We start from the raw sequence: 21,294 nt of genomic DNA, 5'->3' as shown, positions 1-21,294 counted from the left end.
AACACAGTGAAACCCCATCTCTACTAAAAATATAAAATTAGATGGGCCTGGTGGTGCACACCTGTAATCCCAGCTACACAGGAGGCTGAGGCAGGAGAATTGCTTGAATCCAGGAGGCGGAGATTGCAGTGAACTGAGATCATGCCATTGCACTCCAGCCTGGGCAAAAAAAGCGAAACTCCGTTTCAAAAATCAAACCAAAATTGCTCATGGCCTTTGGGTAGTGGCATTCTATTTACTTAAAACTGGGTTTAAGGAGTCTGTTTTTCTGGAAAAAATTCTCTAAATTGAGAAACTGAAGACAATTTGAAAACTATCCTCAGAATAGTAAGAACTTTAGTGAAAAATGAAAACAGATTCCCCAAGGGTCCCAAAGCTTCACCTGAGGCTCACTCTGGCCTGGCTTTGCCTGTGCTGGCCAGCAGCTGTGGTTTGGGTTTGGATTATTAGGCCATGACCCCCCTAGTGTAAAAAGGTGATAGAGAATCAGAAAATTGGTGCAGGCAATTACTGTTCTGCCCTGGGCTAACAGAATGCTGGCTTGCTATTCAAATGTGTGCCCCTGCCGACGCCAAGATATTTCTGATCTCCTTATAATGAGATCTGAACTCAAGTTTAGTCCTCCTAAGCCACAGTCCTAGGCCTTCCCAGCTTGCCTTTCACTGTTGCTATCTTAGCAGACCTGACTCCTGATTTAGCCTTCCCACATGCCATCTGTCACCAGTTCTGCAGTTCCTTCCTTCCCTCTCTCTCTTCATCCCCTTGAATCCTGATTCAAGCCCTGGCAATCTTCTCATAGGCCTTATGACATGGCTTTGAGAGACCACGTCTTCGAAGACTGAATAAAGCATCTCTCTGTGCGAGGCAGAGCCACACTGCACATTAGCCAAATCAACACACTTAAATTTGTGTCGAACAAGAAAGAAAATTAATGCTTATTAAGTACCTACTATGTTCCAAGTAATGTGCCAGTTACTTTCAAACCTCTTAACAAGCTTAAGAGAGCAGGCATTACAATTATTTAATATTTTAAATATAGACACTATGTTCCCACAGCTGGGCCCACTTTTCAGGAAACACACTAGATCTTAGTGGCAAATACAGAGAAAGAGGTCTAGCTGATGCAGATGCCACCTGGGCCTGCTTCCAATTGGTCTTCTTTCCTCAACTCTGGGCACTTCTGTTCCATTACCCAAGTCCAACCTTTTACTAGTCAATTCCTTCTCCACGTCCAGATCTGAATAACCTGTGCTCACTTGCAAACTCTCATTTGTCAATAGTTCTGCACCTGTCCTGAATCGAGTCCAGAGAATCACCTGTGCTGGTCTCCTTCTAGGAAGGAAATGGTCTCCCTGCCTGCTGGCCATGATTCTCCCCTGAATCCCATTCCTCCCAGATTACTGCCTAGTCATCTGCTCCTTGGAAGGTAGACTTTGCACTAAAATTCATTTTACATTAGACTGTCTGATATCACACCTGATAACCCTAAGAATCCTCCAGGTCCTTTAAAATATGCAATTAAAAATAAAATCTACACTTTTGGTCACTTTTTATTTGAACATATAAAATGTACTTTTGTAGCTCAGAACAGCCTTTAAACAGTGTGGTTTTCTCATAATGGCAGCCAGCGGGGGACAGGCCTTTACCATTTAAAGAGCACCAGGCACCATTAGGCACTTCACATGTTATTCCCTTCAAGTATCCCAGCAACCCTATAGGTGAGTAGTAATATCCCCATCTTACAGATGGTGAAATAGATTAACTGTCCATAGTTGCACAGCTGATCAGATCACATTTGAAATACCTTGTCTAGTTCCTAGAGTCCCTGTAAGCCAAGGGATAAGTTAGTTCAGGAAGGTTCTTGAACTAGCAGATGCCAAGAAGAGATAGACATGCAAGCCATTTATTGGGGGAAATACCTGTGAATGTTGAACAAGAGAGAGCAAAAACAGGTGGGGAGAGCCGTCAGACAAGGACGCAGGTATGGTACATGTGAAAGGAGAGAGGAGGAGAATGATTGGGTAGCACTACAGCACCATTCTGAGAAAGTCTCTGCTAAGTGGATGGAGTGTCCCTCCTTTGATGCCCTTGGAGGAATTTCACGTTGGTCAGGGATGGCCAAGCCCTAGTACCCATGCTGTGCTCCATCACTGGCTAGAGGCAGCCCCAGGGAGGCATGGCCTTGACATGAAAACTATGGTTAACCCAAAGGGCAACAGCTGGAGCTGGCTACCACACAGTGGCAGACTCTCTGGGAGGAGAGCTGAGCAGTGCACCTCCATGCCACAGGTGGAAGTCACAGGGAGAACAAAAATTTAAAGAAAGCATAGGCTGGGCACAGTGACTCCTGCCTGTAGTCCCAGAACTTTGGGAGGCCGAGGTGGGCAGATCGCTTGAGCTCAGCAGTTTGAGACCAGCTGGACAACATGGCAAAACCCTTCTCTACAAAAAAAAAAAAAAAAAAAAAAAAAAAATTTAGGCAGGCATGGTGGTGTACGTGCCTGTGGTTCCAGCTGCTCTGGCAGCTGAGGTGGGAAGATAGCATTGAGCCTGGGAGGATGAGAAACAGTGAGCTGTGATTGCACCACTGCATTCCAACCTGAGTGACAGTGAGACTCTGTCTTCTCAAAAAAAAAATAAATAAATAAAAAGCATGCTTTAATAATCAAAGGTAACCAGGGAGGCAATGGCCACTTCAGCATCATCGAAATAGTCATACAGAGGATGTGAGACCAGTGGCTTCAACATCATCTAAATAGTCACACAGATGAATGGATGTGAGACCAGTGGCTTCCAGTACTCTCAATGTCACAAGTCAGAGAGACCAGAAGACCAGTTAAAGTCACCAAGGTTTTATTTTTAGTTTTCCAAGTAAGGACATTAAACAGTTAAATACCACCTATTATCACCGCAATGTAATAGAAGATACTTTAATACCTCCCCAAAACAGGAAGAGCATAATCTTAGCATAAAGTCCTTTAAGTTGAATGAAGTTAGAACAATGAAAAAGCACTGTTCTTACTAGTTTTGTTTTGCTGCAGTTTAGGTAAAAACACCCTCATGAGCTGGGTACTAGTCCATGAAGCGGGTCTCAAAACTGTTCGAGGGCATTTCATTATAGGATGGGGATACACCCGGGCTCTTCTAAGATATTTTCCAGCCCTGAGACTCATTCATTCAATTCACAAGTATATACTGTGCACTTCTACATGGCAGGTCGTATGAACATATTGAGGATCCTAGGAACAAATAAGGTGCTTGTAATAAGGGTGTAAAATCTGGTAAGGGGAGAGAAATAATAAAGAGATAAGTGAATGAATAAGCAACATCATTTCTGTTTGTGGTAAGTGCTCCCATAAGAAAGGGGCCACTACTTTAGATAGTGTGGTCTAAAAAGTCTTCTTTAAGTAGGTGGCATTTGAGCTAAAACCTGAGGGAGTCGCTTTTTGAGGCTCAGGGTGAGGAGTAGGAGAGACACAATTCTCCAGGCATATCAGCGGAAAGACCTGGAGAAGGGAAGGAGCTGAATGCGCCTGAGGAACTGAATGCAGGCCAGGGTGGCGAGTGGGGGCCCTGTAGCCGGCTAGGGAGGCAAGGCATGTTTCTAGCATGTCCAGCTAAAAACCCACTCTACTGCTCCAAAAACCTGACTTCGCCAACAGACACTTCTCTTCGTCTAAATATGCTGTAGAAGTCCAGAGGATAGTAGAGTGTGAAACTGCTTGGAAAGAAAGGGATGTCTGGGTGTTTTCCCAGAAATCTCCAAAGGGACACATTTACCTTAGCAAATTCGCCAGGGCCCTCCTTTGTGCAGGGAAAAAAAAAAAAAAAAGGATCAGGCCAATTAGGCCATCTTTCAGGAGCTGACGTACATTCAGCAAGATAGTGAGACTGTTGCATGCATCTGACATGAAAGAGAATTAATTTACAGTGAGAACTCCACTACTGAGGGCACCCAAATCCTGCACACTCCTGCCAGCACATTTTCTTCCTGTAGCTACTCCATATGGGACGACATCTTCTAATCAGGCTTTTGGGATTGGAATATGGGGACTAGGATGCCTTAAAGATGGGCCCAATGTGGTGGCTGGCACCTGTAATCCCTGGGCAACAAAGCGAGACTCCATCTCAAAAAAACAACAAAAAAAAGACGGGCCCGAGTGGCAGTGAGATGGCTGGGATGCTGTCTTTCATGTAGAGAGGGCTTGTGTGGACACTGCATGGGCATCCCCTTTTCATTCTATCTGTTTGTAGCTGGCCCTATTGCTTCTCTGGGCCATCCTTTCAGATGGCTTTGCATAACTGTGCTCTGATGTTTCCCAAGCTGTCTGATGTCAAGAACCACCAGAGTCTCTTGATAAAAATACAGACTTCCATGCCCACTCCCAGAAGATTCTGTTTAGAAAGATTTTGTGAGGTCCGCAAATATGGGTGACTTCCATGAGCAGCCCAGGTGATTCTTATCAAGTGTGTTTAGGAAACTGCATTCAGTTTTCATTTATTAACTTCATTTATTTATTTAATTATTTTATTTTTCGACACAGAGTCTGGCTCTGTCGCTCAGGCTGGAGTGCGATGGCCCAATCTCGGCTCACTGCCACCTCTGCCCCACGGGCTCACGAGATCCTCCCACCTAAGCCTCCCAAGTAGCTGGGATTACAGGCATGTGCCACCATGCCCGGCTAATTTTTGCATTTTCGATAGAGACAAGGTTTTGCTATGTTGGCCAGGCTGGTCTTGGACTCCTGGCCTCGAGTGATCCACCCACTTTGGCCTCCCAAGGGGTTGGGATTACAGGTATGAACCGCCACACTCGGCCTGCATTCAGTTTTTAAACAGTGTTTTCTAAACTTGCTGAATCATACAGTTGCCTAGAACATTTGCTGCATATGCAGATGCTCAGTCCCAGCCCAAGTGAATCAAAATTACCAAGCCAGGGGCCTGGGAATCTGTATGTTTAGTGAATGCTCGAGGTGCGTCTTGTAACGAGGAGGTTTGGTAAACACTGTAATTGAGACTCACCCGGAACCTTTAGAAAAACCCATTCACTGTAACTGCAGAGGAACTCAGGGATCTGCTTTTTTTCATTTGTTTGTTTTGAGTCAGAGTCTCACTCTGTCACCCAGGCTGGAGTGCAGTGGCATGCTCAGAGCTCACTGCAGCCTTGACTTCCCACGCTCAAGCCATTCTTCTGCCTCAGCCCCCAAAGGGGCTGGGACTACAGTCATGCACCACCATGCCCAGCTAAATTTTTTTTTTGAATTTTAATAAAGACGAGAGCTCACTGTTGCCCAGGCTGGTCTGGAACTCCTGAGCTCAAGCAATCCTCCCTCCTCCGCCTCCCAAAGTGTAGGGATTGCAGGTGTGAGCCACCGTGCCCAGCAGGGATCTGCATTTTTAATAAGAGCCCAGGTGATTGTGATGCTCAAGGTTTGTGAACCCCTTTGAGAAACACTGCATTAAACTCTGATGTTGCTACAATTCATGTCTTTGTTCTTAATGCCAAAGCATTGACAGTGACAGTATTTACTAAGAATTTGCACATCTCCTGTGTTTGCAAATGTTGTTCACAACCCTCCATGTCTGTGTTTTAAAACTTTCTACTTAACTCTGTTTTTAAACTTTCTATTAAGAAAAATCTCAAACACACAAATTAAAAATAATAGTTCAGGCCAGGTGTGGTGGCTCATGCCTGTAATCCCAGCACTTTGGGAGGCTGAGGGGGGAGGATCATTGGAAGTCAGGAGTTCGAGACCAGCCTGGCCAACATGGTGAAATCCTGTCTCTACTAAAAATACAAAAATTAGCTGGACGTGGTGACAGGCACCTGTAATCCCAGCTACTTGGGAGGCTGAGGCAGGAGAATCACTTGAACCCAGGAGGTGGAAGTTGCAGTGAGCCGAGATCGCACCATTGCACCCCAGCCTGGGTGACAGAGTGAGTCTCAAAATTAACCAAACCAAAACAAAAAAATAATAATAGTTCAATGTAGACCTATTATATTCACCACCTGATGCAACATTTGCCACATTTATCTATGTGTTTATGTATGTGTTTTTTGCTGAATTATTTCTAAGTTGCAAACATCTTGACCACTTACCCAGACACCTCAGCATGAACATCTTTTTAAAAATGAAATGAAAAGGTACTCTGCTTCATAACCACAATACCATGGTCACACCTAACAAAACTAATAATAATTCCCTAATATCAGCTAATTTCCAGCTTATGTTCAATATTTCCTCACTAGTCTCCCAAATGTCTTTTATAGCTATTTTTTCAAACCTCAATGCAATGAAGGGTCATACATTGCTTACGACTGTGGTGTGTCCTATGTCTCTTTTAATCTGGAGCAGTCCTGCTGTTTTTTTCCAGGCCAGTTATCTTGGAGAATGTCTTTCTTTCTGGATTTCTCTGATTGTTTCCTTATGGGGTTGCATTACACTTAAAAACAAACAAAAAAAATAATGTCGTGTGTGTGTTTGTATGTGTGTCCTCCTCCCATTCTATACAAATATATGTGTGTGTGTGTGTATATATATAACATATATACAAAGTTTAACATATATACACACACGTGTGTGTATATGTGTGTGTGTATATATAACATATATATAAAGTTTAACATATATACACACATATATGTGTATGTGTATATATGTGAGTGTGTGTATATATAACATATATACAGTTTAACATATATACACACACATATGTGTGTATGTGTATATATGTGTGTGTATATATAACATATATACAGTTTAACATATATACACACATATATATGTGTGTATATGTGTGTGAATATATATGTGTGTATATACAACGTTTAACATATATACACACATATATATCTGTGTGTGTGTGTATATATAACATATATACAGTTTAACATATATACACACATATGTGTGTGTATGTGTATATATGTGTGTATATATAACATATATACAAAGTTTAACATATATACACACATATATGTGTATGTGTATATATGTGAGTGTGTGTATATATAACATATATACAGTTTAACATATATACACACACATGTGTGTATGTGTATATATGTGTGTGTATATATAACATATATACAGTTTAACATATATACACACATATATATGTGTGTATGTGTGAATATATATGTGTGTATATGTGTATATATAACATATATACAACGTTTAACATATATACACACATATATATCTGTGTGTATGTGTGTGTATATATAACATATATACAGTTTAACATATATACACACAATGTGTGTGTATGTGTATATATGTGTGTATATATAACATATACAAAGTTTAACATATATACACACACGTGTGTGTATGTGTATATATGTGTGTATATATAACATATATACAAGTTTAACATATATACACACATATATGTGTGTGTATGTGTGTATATGTGTGTGTATATGTGTGTGTATATATGTGTGTGTATATATATATATATGTGTGTGTGTGTGTGTATAGAGAGAGAGAGAGACAGGTTTGCTCCTTCCCACCCGACATGCCCCCTTTTTTCCTCTCAATCACAGCTAATAATAGTATTTATTGAATACTTGCTACATGTCTGGTACTGTTTTAAGAAATCAAGTGTATTATTTATTTACTCCTCATAATAACGAGGTAAGTTAGTTTCCAGTAACACTAAACCAGAGTGGGAGTGGCGTGAGAAAGGTCACAGGGCTGGTAAATCACAGGGCGCTAGGCTTGAAGACTCAGGACTCTTGCTCTAGAGCCAGCCTTCTTAAACCATAAAAATAGAATTATACTAAAGACACTTTTAAAACTTATCTTTTTAGGCCAATATGTGGGAACTTGAATCATTCCTTTTTATCCCTAATAATTTATTATAAACATTTTCAAACATACAGAAAATTTGGAAGAATTAAACGGTGAACACCTATATCCTCACCACCAATATGCTACAATTAGCATTTTGTTGTATTTGTTTTTTATCACATTATCACGTTAATTTATCTATTTCTCTATAATATCAGTCTATTATATTTTGATGCATTTTACTCAAGTATAACTTTTTTTTGTTTGACACGGAGTCTTGCTCTGTCGCCTAGGCTGGAGTGCAGTGGCGCAACCTCTGCCTCCCGGGTTCAAGCGATTCTCCTCCCTCAGCCTCCCGAGTAGCTGGGATTACAGGTGCTCGCCACCAAGCCTGGCTAATTTTTGTATTTTTAGTAGAGACGGGGTTTCACCATGTTGGCCAGGCTGGTCTCAAACTCCTGACCTCATGATTCGCCCACCTTGGCCTCCCAAAGTGCTGGGATTACAGGTGAAGTATAACTTATTTTTAAAAATAAGTGCATAAGGCTGGGTGAGGTGGCTCATGCTTATAATCTCAGCACTTTGGGAGGATCGCTTGTGCCCAGGAGTTTTGAGACCAGCCTGAGCAACATAGTGAACCCTGTCTCTAAAATATATATATATATTTTTAAAAAGTGCATAAAGTTCACAATATGGCAGTTTAATACTTTATTTGCTCATTACCCTGCAGATAGATATTCTAGCATTTTGCCATTACAAATTGCTAAAATTAACATTTTTGTATTTATACTTATATTTTAGTATACTTTATCTTATAGCAATGGTGCTTTTACTTCAGTGGGGTAGAGTCCTAAAAATTGCATTCTCCGGTAATGTGAAAAAGGACACATAATAGCTTACTTAGTAGATGGTGTTACTGGAGGATCACTTTCCACTAGCGTACAGCAAAGTCTGGGAGGACCTGCATTTCCTTCCCTTATTTTACTTATAACTGCTAGAAGAAATATGAACTTAAAATACACAAACATGCAGTCCTCAGGATGCTTTCTTGATACAAATAATATCTAGATATCCTGGTCCCCATAGGATGTCATAAATGTTTAAAATTTTGCCTATCTGTGTTGAAACTATTTATCCAATGAACATCAGCTCAAAAGGCAACAGATCCACAGCATCTTCCTTAATTTTCTAGCAGAATTGCTGCCTCTTCTTGTCTCTCTCAACACTGTATGTTGCCTCCCCTCAGACCCACTTCACATTGTACGTTTTTGTGAAGTGTGGGTGTGTGTGCGTGCACATGCCAAAAACATACTTTATGCTACCCACTGGAGGTTCAAGAGAGCACGGTTCTTCTTCTACCTTTGTCTCTTCTAATTATCCAGCACAGTGATTTATACTCAACAAATACTTTCTGTGAATGAATCAGTGAATGAAATGTAGAAGAGACGTGCAGAAGGGCAGATAGTATCTGAATCCTGGAGTCTTTGTATGCCAGCCCAAATAGCCTGGAATGTATTCAGTGTCTATTCAGAAACCACCGAAAATGTCTGAGCTAAAGAGTGGAGAGATGAGAACTGAGGAAGGGAGACGCAATAATGAGTCAAGGACAAGACCTAGGTAGGAAGTGATACAGGCTCAAACAATTCTTGGGAGTTATAGACCTAAATTTTATAGTAGAGTTTTAGTTTCTTTTAAAATTAAGTTTTAGACAGTAGGCCTGAACTCATGTAGTGTTTTGGTTTTAGTTTTCCTACTCATAGTAGAAAAGTTAGAAAATATAGAGAAACAAGACAACAATCCTCAGAAATCCTACCATGCAGAGAAGTTCACCATTAGTTACCCTTTTGGTGTAAATCTCTTCACACATTTTCCTGTGGCACATATATGCATTTAAAAATGTGTAATGAATATATGAAATTTTATTTATATATTTTCTTGATATATAATATAATCATATATATGTTTGTTATATGGGCTTTTGTGTTAGATAAAAAATACCAAATGTCTTAACATTTTATCTTGAGGACTTGGCACAGAACAAGTGTTCTATATATTTATCAAATGATTAAATGAATGGCAATTATCCATTGTCATTTCCCTTTATGTAGAGATTTTAATACTTTTGCTCATTTATAAAGCAAATAATTAAAGCTTATAGCTCTAATGTTTTTATATCGAATGCATTTCTTTTGTTTTAGATTATTCTAGAAGAAATATAAATTTAAAATAAACATGAAATCTTTGGGGTTTCTTATTGATGCAAATAATACCCAGACATCCTCTTAAGCAGTGATTTATAAATATGTCAATGATTTATCTAGAATTAGTAATCTTTGGAACATCTGAACATTTGAATTATTTGATCAAAAGTTTTATTCACTCAGAAAACAATTTCTTCCCTTCCCAGATTCCAAGGAGGAGAAAAGCAAAATAATGTTGGGAATGTTAATTCATTTGACAATCTGATCTGTGTTTTATTCATACAGAGTATCTCTTGGTTAGTACCCCATTGTGTACTCAGTGCCTGTACTTGGTACTCAGAATACTCAGGGCACTTATTGCCTAACCCAGTGCCTGGCACAAGGTGGCACAATAAGTATTTTTCAAATGAATAAATACGAATATAGTGAACATAGACATAGTAATATCTTTTAATGAAAGGATATTTTCATTCATTTTTCAAGTGATGTGAATATTTACTAAATGTTAGGCACTTATTTATCAATAATACTGGGTCCAGGTTGACATAGGAAAAATCCACACTTAATACAATAACTTATATTTAATGAATGGTATTTTTTTTTCCTTTAGAGTGATGACTTCACTCTGGGGGAATAGCAAGGCCATATCCCTGGGTTTCATTTATACTGCCTTTCTTTTGCCCAGAGGAAAGGAATTGTTAACAAACAAATACAAGAGTACTGACAGCTCAGGTCATGCTCAACTTTATATGTCTTACAGAGTGTCCTGAACAGTAAGAATTCAAAAATCAGATAAATCAATGTCTTTTCTTAGGTCAAAGGCTGTTGTAAGAACCACACTCTTCCAGTAGATGGCAGTATTTTCATTCGCCAACCTAAGCGTTTTGAGGTTTTTCTTTTTTTTCTTCTGTTTTGTTTTTAGTTTTACTATACCTTTAGTAAGTTGCAGGTGAAAACACATGTTAATGAAATTTCTTTCACTTTCTTTTAAAAGAAATTCACTCTTGGGAGCTTCCAAAAGCCCTGTAAGAACATCTGCTTTTCCTACAATTTATAGCAAGATATATACTGAAGTTGACCATACTCTCTAATCCTCCCTATTTCCTGATATGTTATTACTAAGAATTAGCTAATTGATAGTAATCTCTTGGACAAAATCTATCAAGCCGTCCTGCCTCTACAGTAACAAAATAAAACAAAAATAAAACACTGACTCCAGGTTTCTTGTTTTCTAAATAGGGCAAAATATTCATTAAATTATGCGGATACTTTACCTGTATGGTTAATAATTAACTTTTTAAAAAATCCACATTTTTGCAGCTCGACAAGACCTTTCAAAAACCCTAACAGATGGTTAGGTGCTGTCACGTGTCTGAAACGACCTATACGCCGCAGAAACTAAATTTGAGGAGGAAGGGAAGAAAACATTGAAATTCCAGGGACATATGCTGGAGTTGGAAAACAAAAGCGTTAATTAGTGGAATAATATCTCAGATACTTTCTCTTCAAAACAGTGGATTAGCAGGAGTAGGAAAGGCTGGTCTGAAGCACACGTTTCATTGCCTTCTCAGAATTACTCCTGTATAAACAAAGCCTCAAGTTGCTGGAGGGAGCAGTGCTTCCTCTGAAATCACGGAGATAGACCAGATTTAGTCATCAAGTCCTCCTTGCGATTATTCAACCCATATCAGGAGGTACAGAGGTTTTTAGGGTTTAGGGTATTTTTAACCAAACCTTTACTTGCAAGACTATCAGGCACTTTCGCAGCCCACCCTGCACCACTCAGCCTTGGCGCCGCGCCCTCCTCGCCTCTCACGCGGCAAGGACCTGAAGCCCCCGTGTGGCCGCTGCCGTGCGTACTCTCCAGATCCAGGTGAAGCTTGTGAGGTCTGGCGACGCCTGAGCGCCGACAGGTGGCCTCGCCCCGCCTCTTTGTCGCCCAGGGCGGCGCTCGCCTACGCTCCAGGCCCGAAGCCGCAGCCCGCGCGCCAGGCACGGCTCCCCCGACCGGTCTCAGGATTTGGGCCGCCTCCCCGGGGAAGAGTGGGACTCAGCCAGGCACCGGGCCGGCCTCTAGGAGCCTGCGCCAGAGGAAAGGGCATCTGGCACCCGACCCGGGCCAGGCCCTTGGACTAGGGCGGCACGGAGCCCAGCGCCTGGGCACGTCCAACCCTGTGCATTGCCCCTCAGCCTCTTGAACCCTTCGCCTCCACGATCCCCGGAAACCATCCCAGCATCTGCTGCAGTGACCTCGGGTCTCACCGCCCGCGGGCCACACAGCTCGGCCACCCCCGGGCCCCAGAAGGGCCGAGGGTCACCCGAGCTGACGAACCACATTCCCAAGGACGAGCAGCGGGTGGCAGCACCGCCCCCGCACGAGCGCCCTCGGGTCCCTTTCTGTCGGGGCTCGAGTGGCTTGAGTGTCCCGGCCCCTCCAGAATACGCAGGCGGCCGCGGGAAGAAATTCACCCGGACCCGTCCTCTTCCTCGAACTTCTTCGCTCCTCTCCGAGGTTCCTTCTACCCGACCCCTCTGCGCCACCAGCTCCTCCCACTCCGCTCCCCTCCCCTTTTTCTGGTCCCCACTTAGGAATCCGTCCCCCCTCCCTGCGCCGGGTCCGGGGTTCTTCCCCCCGGCTCCCCCCGCGTGCCGTCGCCGCCGCCCGGGTTCCTCTCCCCCCGCTCGGGCGCTCCCTGCCAAGCCCATGATGTAATGGTGTATGTTAATCAGTAGCATGTGGGGAGCTCCGGCTCGGGCGACTCAGTCCTCCGCGAGCCGACACTGGAGGCAGCAGCAGCAGCGGCTGCGGCGGCCCCGACTCGAAGCGCCGCACTCTCCCCGCGCCGCCCGCCCCGACGGCATGGCCGGCGGCCCGCGCTCCGGGCGCCCCCAACCCCGCTGAGAGCCGCCGCGGTCCCGGACCCGCGCAAGGGCCCCCGTGCCGCCGGCATGAGCCGCGCAGAGGTGAGCGCTCCCTCCCTACGGCCCTCGGCGGGGGACCCGCCGGTCACTGGGGTCCCCTCCCCGGGGGCTTCCCCCTCCGCCCGAGAAGTTCTGGGAGTCGGAAGCAGCGTGTTGTTGGAAGCGAGTCGCCCCTTGAAGGCTGAGCCGCTGTGCTCTTCTCCCCGCCGGCGGCGGCCACCAGAACCGAGATTGGGACTGGGGGAACCCCCGCAGCCGAACTTTCTTCTTTGCTGTCTTTGGGGGGCGTGTGCCTGCGGCGTCGATTCGCATTCCCCGCGAGGCCGCCCCGCCTGCCGCAGGGGGTAGCGCTGCGGACCCCGGCAGTCCCTGCGCGCGGCGTGTGCCCGGGGCTGTGCCACCCTCGGCCTGCGACGCGCGGGCGAGGCGCCGGGCCGGACAGACCCGCCCGTAGGCGGCGGCGGCAGGATGCCTGCCACACACGCGCGCACACACACGCACACGCGCGCGCACACTGACCACTCCGGCCAGAGCAGGCCCTGGGAGACCTCCCGGGTGGGCTGGCGCGGCGCGGTGCGGGGGAGCCGGGGCTCTGGGTTGCGCCGCCGCCCGCTGGGCGCGGAACTTTGGGTGGGGAGAGTTTATTTTTGTCTCGAGCTGCTGCCGCGGCTGCTCACGGCCTAAATCCAGAGGGGCGCCTGGCGGTGGAGATGCTGGCTGTTGCTGTAGATGGAGCTGCAGCCACTCGGCTGCTTCTCTGGGAGGAGGAGGAGGAGTAAGAGGAGGAGGAAGGAACTCGGGCTGCCGCTGCCTCCGCCTCTGCTTTGCATTAGCTCCCACCCCCACCCCCGCGCCCCTTCGCAGCCGCATTGCAAGTTTTCTGCGCGGGGAAGATCTGTTGCTGGTGCTGGCGTTCGCAGGCACGGCGCCCGAGGCCACCCCGGGCGGGGTGTGAGGGGAGCACCAGCCGTTGGCAGCGGCAGCAACAGGAAGCCGCGGGGTCTCCTCCCGCACCTGGGAAGCAGGCTTTTCGCTATTCCCCAGCCGGGAATAACCCATCTCCCGCATCGGGTGCGGAGGGGGCGGCCAGATTTCGGGGAACCCAACCTTCCGCGGGACGCCCCCACCCCCGACCCCCTCTGATGCCCTGGTCCCCCAGGGCGCGCTCCTCCGCTGGCCGAGGTCTCACTGCAGCTCTTTTTCTCCTTCCAGTGGTGATCGCCGCTCGGGAATGCGGGCGTGAAGGGTCCGAGCTGCCGCCCAGTGGGGAGGAGACCCCAGGACGCCGGAAATCACCATCCCGAAGCTGCAAGAAGGGGGGAGAAAGCATTCTTCATTCAGTTGTGTGCCTTGTGGGGGATTTTTAAAAAGTCGTTATTTTTTTTAAAGAAACATTTCCGTGCTACTGTCTGTCATCGTCTCTGGGGAAATCAGCCAGAACCACCGGAACGTAACTGAAACCAGACGAGAGAGGCGGGAGCCCAGGCAGTACCTGCAGCGTCCGGGCACCAGAGCCACCTTGGAACGGGAACGCGTCTCCGGCTGCGGGGCTGCGGCTCCGCCAAACTTTGGGGCGGGCGGGGCGGTCTGGGGCGCCCAGGGGGCTCTGTAGACCGAGGGCGGCCCCCTAACCATGATGTTTCGCGACCAGGTCGGGGTGCTGGCGGGCTGGTTTAAGGGCTGGAACGAGTGCGAGCAGACTGTTGCGCTGCTGTCGCTGCTCAAGCGCGTGAGCCAGACCCAGGCCCGCTTCCTCCAGCTCTGCCTGGAGCACTCGCTGGCCGACTGCGCCGAGCTGCACGTCCTCGAACGCGAGGCCAACAGCCCCGGTAAGTGCACGGCCGCCACCGTCCCGCCCGCCCCTCGCTTTCCTGCCTCGGGCCAGGCCGGGGCCCGCCCCCGCCAGCCGCTCCGCCAGGACCCGGACCGCGCGGCCCCCGAGGCCCTCGCAATCCGCTCCCTCCTTTACCCGCCCCCCCTCCCCGCCCACTTACCTCCGCCGGCCGCTTTGGGGTTTTGTCCACTGTGAACTCCATCAGCCCCTTCCGTGTGGTAGCTACCGTAGCATGAATGATTGATTTTTCTCTCATGCAGTTTCCTGGGAAATAAGTAAGTCACGTCACGTAGAGTCTGGATTTTCTGGGTGTGTGTGTTTTTTCCTTCCTCCTTCTTCTTTTGGGCAACGTGGCTCGCTGGATTTCAGCAACACATGATAGATGCCCGGGACTGCCCTTCAGAAGCCAGGCTTGGATAAGGCTGTGTGGGGAGTACATGAAAATCCAATTTTATTATTCGGTTTTCCCCACGGATATTCTGGTTTTAGAGCTTCGTCTTCAGAATAATATGCAGGTGACGCTACAGACTAGTAAAATGACATTTGCAGTATGTGTATTATGGGGTTAAGCTTACCGCTCGTGACATTATCCATATTGATACAGATCTTGTAGAAAGGGTCTTGGAGAAAGGACAGGCATGAAGTGGGTTCCCTAATGCTTCTCGTCAGGAAACTTTACTGAATAGAACAGAATCGTTTCATATTACCCTGCTAGTATTTACAGACACCTCAACTAGTATGGAAAGTGAATATAGTCGAAAGGTCCAGCAGTTTCCTATTTGCTAGCGTGGGTGGTGACAGACTGAAATTATATCCTGGAGGGTAGGAGGAGGCTGGGGGATGGGGGAAAAGTCTGATGGTTGTGATTTTGGATAGGGGAAATTCTTTAGTTCATGCGGCTGCAGGAGGGTGAACAGAGCCCCCAGTGTTTATGCAGAGAAAAGAATGCAGGGTCCTCTTCCAGCTGTTCCATGTTGAAGCTGCGAGCCTGCAAAGCTCAGCAGAGGTCTGGGCTGCCATTTGATGACAAGGTCCAGTCCAGGGCAGTGGGGCCTGGGAGACACTAAAGTGAGTGTGCCTTCAGAGCAGCAAGAAGCGAGCCGGCCTACTCATTCCTCCTCCCTAGTATGGTGTGCACGATGGTGAAAACACTAGAATGGGATGCTTCCATATATAGAATCATAGGGTGGAAGTGACCGCTGGAAATCTTCACAGTTCTTTTCCTGACCAGACAGGACTGCACCCGAAAGATCCTGCATGGCCAAGTATGGAGGGCCGTACTGAGGGAGATTCCATTGAGCCCGAGCCTCCCAGCTCACACCTGGACTCACTGGGGTGGTGATGACAGGGCCCCCTTTAGTTGAGCTCCACGTTTATAAATAGCTGGAGGGCCAGCCTCCTTCACTGGGGTGTGGAAGCATAACTAGGGTAATTGATGATCCACCCTCTTTGCTTGTGTTCTTAATTTCAGCGGGAAGCCTGGTTTACCTGCTCCGTTTTACTTTCTCAGGTTTGACAAACAGGGTTATATAAACTTTTGCATTTTATAGATTGCAGAGGATTTACGTAGAGCCATTTAGGTTGAATGCTTGATTTCAGTGCTGGTAGGGACTATTCAAACTCATCTTTAGGTTATTCAAATGTTGGAGCAGCACTTTTTCCCTTTGAGTAATGGAGATGACTTTTCCCAATATAGCAGGTTAGTAAGTAAAACAGTTAAATGTTAAAATGAGATGGCCTAATTGAAAAAATCTCATAGTTAAAAACACTGAACTGTGAGTTTTTTTAAGTCATTTGGTAATTTTTTCCCTTAAGAAATGTTTGGCCATACTTATTTGTATAAGATACCCACCTGTTCATGCTGCTAAATGATGTAGATATACAAAATATAGAACTGTTATGTAAGATAGGAACTCTTCTCCAGTTTCTGGATTAATCCTTCAACCTAGACATTTCGCCTGCACGGAAATCTTTGCACTTGTTTTGTTGTGTGGCCAGGACAGAAATTTCTTAGGTCATGTGATGATTTGGTTTACATTTGGAGTGTGGGGATTATAAAGAGCATCAGCAGTCATCATAGCATACCTGAGTCTGTAGTGTGGCTCTCTGCGTATCCGGAAACTAGCCAAGAACCAGGAAGGGGGCAAAAAGTCCACTCGCAACCAGAGTAGATAGTATGAAAATCCAAGAGAATATTTCAGGCCCTCTCTCAGTACTTACTTTTATTCTAGACACAATCCTAACATTTAAAAAATTTGACAAATAATCCATAGTGTATTGGGGGTAAACACTTTTAGAATGGGGTGAGGAGCTGCTGTAATCGGTAGTAAAAGGTGACCCCTGACAGCCTGACAACTAGGAAAAAGACAGAAAAACTGTAACTTTAGGCAAGAATTGGAGCAGAAACTTTGAAAGCTTGGAAATATTAGAGTAGGAACCCTCCATTGACCTTGCAGGCACCACTCTATAATAACATAAACCAGTAATTGCTATTTACTGTTGTTAACAGTGAACTATGGAAAGAATACATTTTTAGACACACTCTTTAAGAAGAGAAGGAAATGTTCAATATACTTTGGAAATATTTACACCCAGAATAATTAACCTCCGAGCTGTTTTCATGTGCAAGGCTCTTACCAATTCAGAAAACTAGGCTGTGCAGAATGACTCATTCATTGGATGGCTGAGATTTCCTGTACCGAAGTCATCTTGTATCACTTTATTTTGTAATCATCAATTTAAAAACCCTCACATTTCATCTAGTGTTTAGAGATTTTAAAACTTGGTGAATGGGAACCAAATTCATATCTGGGACTCGATCTCAGTATAATAAAGAAAAAAATAAATAGTGAGATATCCTGCACATTAAACATGATTCATTTGAGATCCACGGGATGTAATTTGGTGCTTTCATTCTTTTAAATTTACTGAGAATCTAGTGATTCACTGGTTCATCCTTTGCCTCAGGCTCATGGTCATTGGAGATTCTGAGAAAATAATTGAATTGATCCCTATGGATTTATTTGTGGGTGTGTTTTTCTTTTAACAGATACAGTCATGATCAGCTCTCTCGTACAGTCTTGTTTCCAGAATCCTTATAACCTTAGATAAGTCTCTTCAGCTACTGCCCCAGTTGAACAGCTACTGCCCCAATTGAGACTTCTGGCCAGTCTCAATTCCGGGACTAGCAGGTCATTTGATACCTACAAGTGGCAAAAATGCAACCCACTGACTTTACCTGAAGTTTCCAAAAGAAAAATAGGTTTTGTGGCATTATTTATTTATGGCTTTTGTCACTTGGACTTGAAATATATTTTTCATAGAGATTTATAAGTTAATCCACAAAAACGTAACCCACAAAATATACACGATTTGTGTATGTTTGTGGTAAGTAAATGGCAATAAATTCCTATACTTATAGTTAAATACAAGAGAAAAGAGTATCCAAAATCGTGATGTTTGAGACAAAAAAAAAAAAAAAAAAAAAATTGTGGAGATGGAAGACTACCTCTCAGAATGTACTTACTCTTATTCTAGACACAATTCTAACTTTAAAAAAATTTAATCACAGTGTATTGGGTGTAACACATTTAGAATGGGATGAGGGGCTGTCAATTTCACCCCATATTTGTGTAAACTTGCTGTCATTAGAGGGTAGGTATGTTGGTTCCATGATTTTTATGGTTTTGGTTTCTGTAGTACAAGTATGCCATCCTGTACCCTGCGTTACTTTTTTTTTTTTTTTTTTTTTTTTTTTTGAGACGGTAATCTCACTCTGTTGCCCAGGCTGGAGTGCAGTGGCACGATCTCGGCTCCCTGCAAGCTGCAAGCTCCGCCTCCCGGGTTCACGCCATTCTCCTGCCTCATCCTCCCGAGTAGGTGGGACTACAGGCGCCCGCCACCACGCCCGGCTAATTTTTGTATTTTTAGTAGAGATGGGGTTTCACCGTGTTAGCCAGGATGGTCTTGATCTCCTGACCTCGTAATCCGCCACCCTCGGCCTCCCAAAGTGCTGGGATTACAGGCGTGAGCTACCGCGCCTGGCCCCTGCGTTACTTTTTAAGGTTACAAATGGAATAAAAAGAAAACAGCAGAAGTTCACCGTGTTAGCCAGGATGGTCTTGATCTCCTGACCTGGTAATCCGCCCGCCTCGGCCTCCGAAAGTGCTGGGATTACAGGCGTGAGCCACCGCGCCTGGCCCCTGCGTTACTTTTTAAGGTTACAAATGGAATAAAAAGAAAACAGCAGAAGTTGTTTTCCTGATGATATGGATAAGATCTTGTTTGTAGTTTTTTCATTCATGTATTCATTCAACAAACATTTTCTGACTGACTGCCTGCTATTTTCCTGAACCAGTGTTATACAATGGAAATACAAAAGTAACTTACTCTAGTCCAGTGCCTAGTACATGATAGATATTCTCAGTGTGGGGTAAATGACTAATATAAAATCATAGGTGCTGAAGCATAGATATGGGGATAAAAAGTACCAGGAGAGGCATACCGGGAACATTGTGAACCTAGTTGCTTATTGCCTGGGGAGTCAGGGAAGACCTCCCTGAGGAGGAGATACGTTTGAGCTGAGTCCTGAGAGGTGAATAGGAGATGGTTCGATATATTAATGTAAAAAGGATTGTAAAGAGGGGGCAAGAAGGTATCTCCCATGCAGAATATAGTGTTATCCCCTTTAATGTATGGGCCTACATGCATGATCCTCTGAGAGGCATGAGTGGAAGAGCCAGTTTAGTTCAGACAGTTTCCATTTTGGCCACATGGTGGCATTATCTTCTGAGGGCAGCTTGGTTGCTGTCCACGTTGGCATATGCAGGGGAAGGAAGGATGGAAATAGAGAAAAAAGTATTCTCCAGGTGGCCACTTACTTATAGCCGTAGGAGGGCATAAGTTGTAGCAGATTTTTAGAGTATAGATTTTTAAATCAGCCTGGGCTAGTTAAATAATTTCTAAGCCTCAGTTTTCTTATCTGAGAAATGGTGATTATAAAACCTTGTTATTGTCCGAAAGTTACTTGTTAATGATCCAGCAAGGATCTATTCTATCCCTCAGGTTTAAATTTGCCTTTAATTACTATAGAATTGATATAAATAATATTATTCTAAATGATCAGAAATCTTATCAGAAAGGATTATAAAGAGGAGATTGAGAATGACTTGGAACCCTAAAAAGATATGAGTCTACTGGGACCCACCTTCTATGTTTTAGCTTTGTTTTTTCACTGTCTCTCCTAAAAATATGCAGCCCTGACCCAGTTTTCCCAAATAACTTATCAACACTTTTTCCTTCAGTTGGTGAATATGAAAAGAAGAAATCGTTTTGCTGAATGAAATATATAGGGGCTCTATATACGAAGCACTTTTCACTTAGGGTTTTGTAATTTTCTTTGGGTCATTCTGGGATGACCCTGCAGTTTACTGCTGATTGTAAGTTGTAGCAGGTCATACATATTTGTACTCTTTTTCGTGAATAATTTGGGTTTGGTTGTATCACCTGGGTGCTCACGGCCTTCAACAATTGAGTATACATTATAAACAGTCCCCGTCAAAGCAAGTAAAAGGCAGACAAACTTCACAGCAAATTGGCTTGTTTTTGTTTAAGTAAACAAATGAGGACACAAGATGACGGTTGAAGAGGCTGAGAAGTAACTGAAAACTTCCCAGACTGTCGTACAGAAGTCTAATTCTAAAGAGAATTGACAACACCAGAGAAGAGGGAAAATATTGCTTCTCCTTGACCCGAGGAGAAATTTGGGGTTTTCATCTGTGGGTGAAGTGCCTTGTGTAACTCATTTGTTAGGAAAGGTGTGGTGCTCTTAGAAATCTTTTCTTTTCCTTTTTAAAATATACAATCACTACTTTGAGATTTTAATGTGTTTCTTCCTTTTCATCTCTCCTGATCATTCCTTCCAAGGCCTCACTGAGCTCATCCAATTCACATAGATTAAGATGCAGAATCAGACATCTCTTCTGAGCTATTTTTGCTTCCATTGAAGCTGCCTGAGGCAGGATTTTCCCAAAGAAAGCAGAACTGTTAGAACAGGGGCCGAGAGTCCAGGCTTGGGCCTTGCTCTGCAGCCTGCATCCCAAGAGTCAGCTTGGAATTCAGAGGACCCGTCTGCTTTTATGTAGGAACATGGGACTCCCTGGAACCCGGAAGCTCATTCTAGGGTTTTGTTCCCATTCCACTTATCAACATTTTAAAATAGCTTTCTTGTCTTAGTTTACTAGGAAAAAACAATCAAATGATTCAGTGGTTTCTTTTACACAGTAGATAATACAGTGCTATTATAATGGTACCTGACAGAGTGTAGCTGGTAAGAAAGTGGGACTGAGTTCCTCGGCACATATACATTTACCAAATACCCCAGCAGAGAGCCCAGGGCCCGTCAAAAGCTGAAATACACATTACTCCTCTCAAGTAGCTTATACTCCAGTTGCAGAGCTGAAACAAACATAGGAAAAGATGTAATAATTTGATCATACACAGTTGCTAAGTGCTGTGGTTCTGATTAGAGAACAAAACTGAA

At 44.5% G+C, this 21,294-nt stretch overlaps 1 protein-coding gene across 4 annotated transcripts in view; it reads left to right on the top strand.

Annotated features, from left to right (window-relative positions):
• Positions 1–12,772: 12,772 nt before the first annotated feature.
• Positions 12,773–21,294, top strand: part of SAMD4A (sterile alpha motif domain containing 4A) — a 228,881-nt gene continuing 220,359 nt past the window's right edge. For 2 of the 4 annotated variants that reach the window (XM_050798253.1, XM_050798250.1), the window contains exons 1-2: positions 13,754–13,990; positions 14,132–14,748. In XM_050798253.1, coding sequence (XP_050654210.1) covers positions 14,553–14,748 — 196 coding nt within the window. In that variant the 5' untranslated portion in view covers positions 13,754–13,990; positions 14,132–14,552. Of the gene's footprint in view, positions 12,962–13,601; positions 13,695–13,753; positions 13,991–14,131; positions 14,749–21,294 lie in introns of those variants that run through there. The other 2 variants (XM_050798252.1, XM_050798251.1) reach the window with 2 other exon arrangements.

Source organism: Macaca thibetana, chromosome 7, assembly GCF_024542745.1.
Source record: "Macaca thibetana thibetana isolate TM-01 chromosome 7, ASM2454274v1, whole genome shotgun sequence".
NCBI classification, from domain to species: Eukaryota; Metazoa; Chordata; class Mammalia; order Primates; family Cercopithecidae; genus Macaca; species Macaca thibetana.
The sequence above is the reverse complement of the archived record's forward strand: the minus strand, read 5'-3'. Positions and strand labels throughout refer to the sequence as shown.